General features: G+C 52.0%; 1 protein-coding gene across 1 annotated transcript in view; it reads right to left on the bottom strand.

The window, feature by feature from the left end:
* Positions 1-250: 250 nt before the first annotated feature.
* TCF3 (transcription factor 3) overlaps positions 251-2,867 on the bottom strand; it is a 13,548-nt gene continuing 10,931 nt past the window's right edge. Inside the window, exons 10-12 of the mRNA XM_009709072.1 lie at positions 2,130-2,356; positions 1,412-1,556; positions 251-552 (exon numbers count right to left, since the gene is read on the bottom strand). Of these exons, the coding sequence (XP_009707374.1) occupies positions 1,414-1,556; positions 2,130-2,356 (370 nt within the window). The 3' untranslated portion in view covers positions 251-552; positions 1,412-1,413. The remainder of the gene's footprint in view (positions 553-1,411; positions 1,557-2,129; positions 2,357-2,867) is intronic.

Raw genomic sequence — 2,867 nt, 5'->3', positions numbered from 1 at the left:
GCCGAATCTGAGAATTCCTCTCTTTATATCCAGTCTCTCTTAATACAATTTTAATATTCTGGTTGATCCTAAAGATGCAACGTTAACTATAGAAACAGCAGCAGAAAAGCGTGGGGTACAAGACATTTTTTTATACAAAAAAAAATTCTTTTCGTTGCTTACAAAACATATGCAAAAGAAGCTAAAAAAACCAAAAGGCATTGCTATTTGTTCTACATAAAAAATCTCATAACTAATGTTCTTTTTTTTTAAAAAAGAAATATCAAGCTTAGGCACAATTTTGCTGCTGGCTGCTTGTGAACAAGCCAAGAGAACACGCCACCCCCTCCTAACTGAGTGATATGTATTGACTGTTCTGCACTTTATACTTAAGGCAATTTTTTTGTTTTCATTTTGTTTTCGACAAAGTGTTTTTTCCACCCCTTACGTCATGCCAGGATCCGTCCACGTGTGTCAGTATTAGCAGTACTAAAGTTTATGGTTCAAGAAGGTTGCAGGTCACACCGAGGGTTTTCTTCCTACAGATCTCTGTATCCAGAGGAACAAAAAGATCTACAAATAAAAAAAAAAATCCAAAAGCCTGAAGTGAGATAAAACTCAAATGAGAATAAAACTCTGCTCCTTGCATGGGGGAGCCGCAAGCCCCTCTGCTGCAGCCTCGTCTCCGCAGGAGAAGTCAGCCTCGAGGGCTCGACGTGGCTGCAGCGGAGACGAGATACGAGCTCGCTATTCTGCTGAGACCCCAGCTTTGCCTTTTGGGTTTTTTCAGAGCAGCCCCAAGCACCCACCGGCCCAGGAGATGTCAGGGGACCACAGCCCCTCCATGAGCTCCAGGGTGCGTGGGTGCTACGGGCTGAGGCATTGCAGCCCTGTACCGGGGAGCCTTGCTGTTAGGGTCGGCCTCTGACCCATCGCTCCTGGATCTGCTCAATCCCCCACCGACATCCCTGCACCGCTCGGGCCAAACAGGCACAGCTACTCCTGGCCAAGCATGGGGTTCTCTTAAAAATGGTGAGAGCCCAGCAGAACCTGTGCCTGCCATGGTCTCGCTAGGGGAATTTCACCTTCTGTGTCTTTCTTGGACCTGCTCATTCCCTCCCATAGTGCCACCAGGCAAACAAGGCGCTGGTTTCCAGTAGCCAACTGGGGCATGGCCGAGAGGTGCAGAGCAGAGCTGAGCTTGCCCAGCGGGGTGAGAGAACAGAAACCCTCCATCCCGGCTGCATCTCTTCTGCGGAGTAGAGGCTTTGGGTGTCCACGGACGAGCAAACGACATGCACGTGCAAGTCATTTACTTAAAGTAAATTAAGGAGGACGTTGGCTGGTGCCGAACGAGTGGGGCCGAGCAGCCAAAGCAGAGCAGCGCGCGGCAGCAGCGGGTCGGACCCGCAGCGAGGTGCTGGGACGATACCTTTACATGTGTCCAACAGGGTTGTGACCATCTCCTAGACCAGGATGTGAAGCTGAAAGTGTCATCTGGGGATCTCCTACTACTCCGGACACTTTCTCCTCTTCCCGACGCTTCAAGCAGGCTGCTTTAGGGTTCAGATTGCGCTCTATGCCAAAAACAGCAAGGGAAGGAGGGAAGCAACCTCAGTTTGGGCAACAGCAACGCGCACGGCAGCAGCATCCGAAAGAGAGAAGGAGGACAGAGTCCCAGGACAGAGACGGGACCATGCGAGGAAACAATCGCAGTGCAAGCTGTGCTTTGCCTGCTGCTCCTTGCAGTGGCTGCAGTAACTTGGCCAGACCCCTACTAGAGCAAAATCCCATGCCTGGCTGAAACACCATGCCAACTGAAACATGTGCTTGCTTACAGAAAACCCCAAGTGCCTCAGCCAGCTCTCGGAGTTGAGGACTGAGTTTTCCAAAGCTGCTTAATGGGATCCAGGTGCCAAATTCCCATTAAGAAGGAGGGAAAACAGACAGAACGGCCTCGAATCCAACCCGGACCGGGGCTTTGGAAAGCTCAGCCTGCCGCCCTGTGCACCCAAGGGTGCCGCTGGCGATGCAAACACACAACCTTGCACCGAAAGCAGGAGTCGCAACAGAGATGCACACGCACGCAGAGATGCAGGGGAGGAGGGAAGAGAAAGACCCCGAAATGCACCTGCCAGCTGTTACCATACCTCGTACTTGCTGCTCCAGGCCCAGAATGACCTGCACCGCTTGCTGTAGGATGATCAGTTTGGTCTGTGCTTTGTCCGTTTTTAAGTGCATCTGACACATGCGTCCCAGTTCTTTAAAGGCCTCGTTAATGTCCCGTACACGCACCCTTTCCCTGGCGTTATTGGCCATTCTCCTCTCCCGGTCCCTCAGATCTTTGTCCTCCAGTGACAAGGCCTCGTCTGTACTGCTGGGTTCATAGCACCACAGGGATTAGTCAGGGGGGTGGTACCAAGGGGGGGAGGCTATAACGTTGCCGTGCTGGTAGTGCTTCTGGTGTCCGCTGGAAATGGCTCAAACGGCCTCACTTTGTAAAGCCAATTCGTCTCGGGAGCTTCCCGGAGCAGCCCGGGCTATTCGGGCTACGTGTTGCCTCTGCCAGGCACATGAAGGTGCTGCCAGCACGGGGCCGGGTACCCATGGGGCTGGAGGGTGCTGCCAGGGGTGAGCATGGGCAGTGGCTGCGGAATCCGCACCAACACCTTCTCCCCTCTGCAAAATTTTGCCTTCCTGTTCATTTTCGGCTGAAAATTCAAAGTTCTGGGGAGGGTCTCAGCCAAAAATATCAGATTCATCCCCCAAGGAAAGACTTCTTGCCAGAAAGCAAATCCCTCTTTGTAAGATTTCCTTCAATAATCCCATCTGCAGCAAAATCCTCCCAGTGAAGGTGTTTCGGGTAGCCGTGCCGCAGCATCGTTAGG

The sequence above is a fragment of the Cariama cristata genome, unplaced genomic scaffold (assembly GCF_000690535.1).
Source record: "Cariama cristata isolate BGI_N322 unplaced genomic scaffold, ASM69053v1 scaffold21751, whole genome shotgun sequence".
Taxonomy (NCBI): Eukaryota; Metazoa; Chordata; class Aves; order Cariamiformes; family Cariamidae; genus Cariama; species Cariama cristata.
Note: the sequence above shows the minus strand (reverse complement) of the source record. Positions and strands in the feature narration are given on the sequence as shown.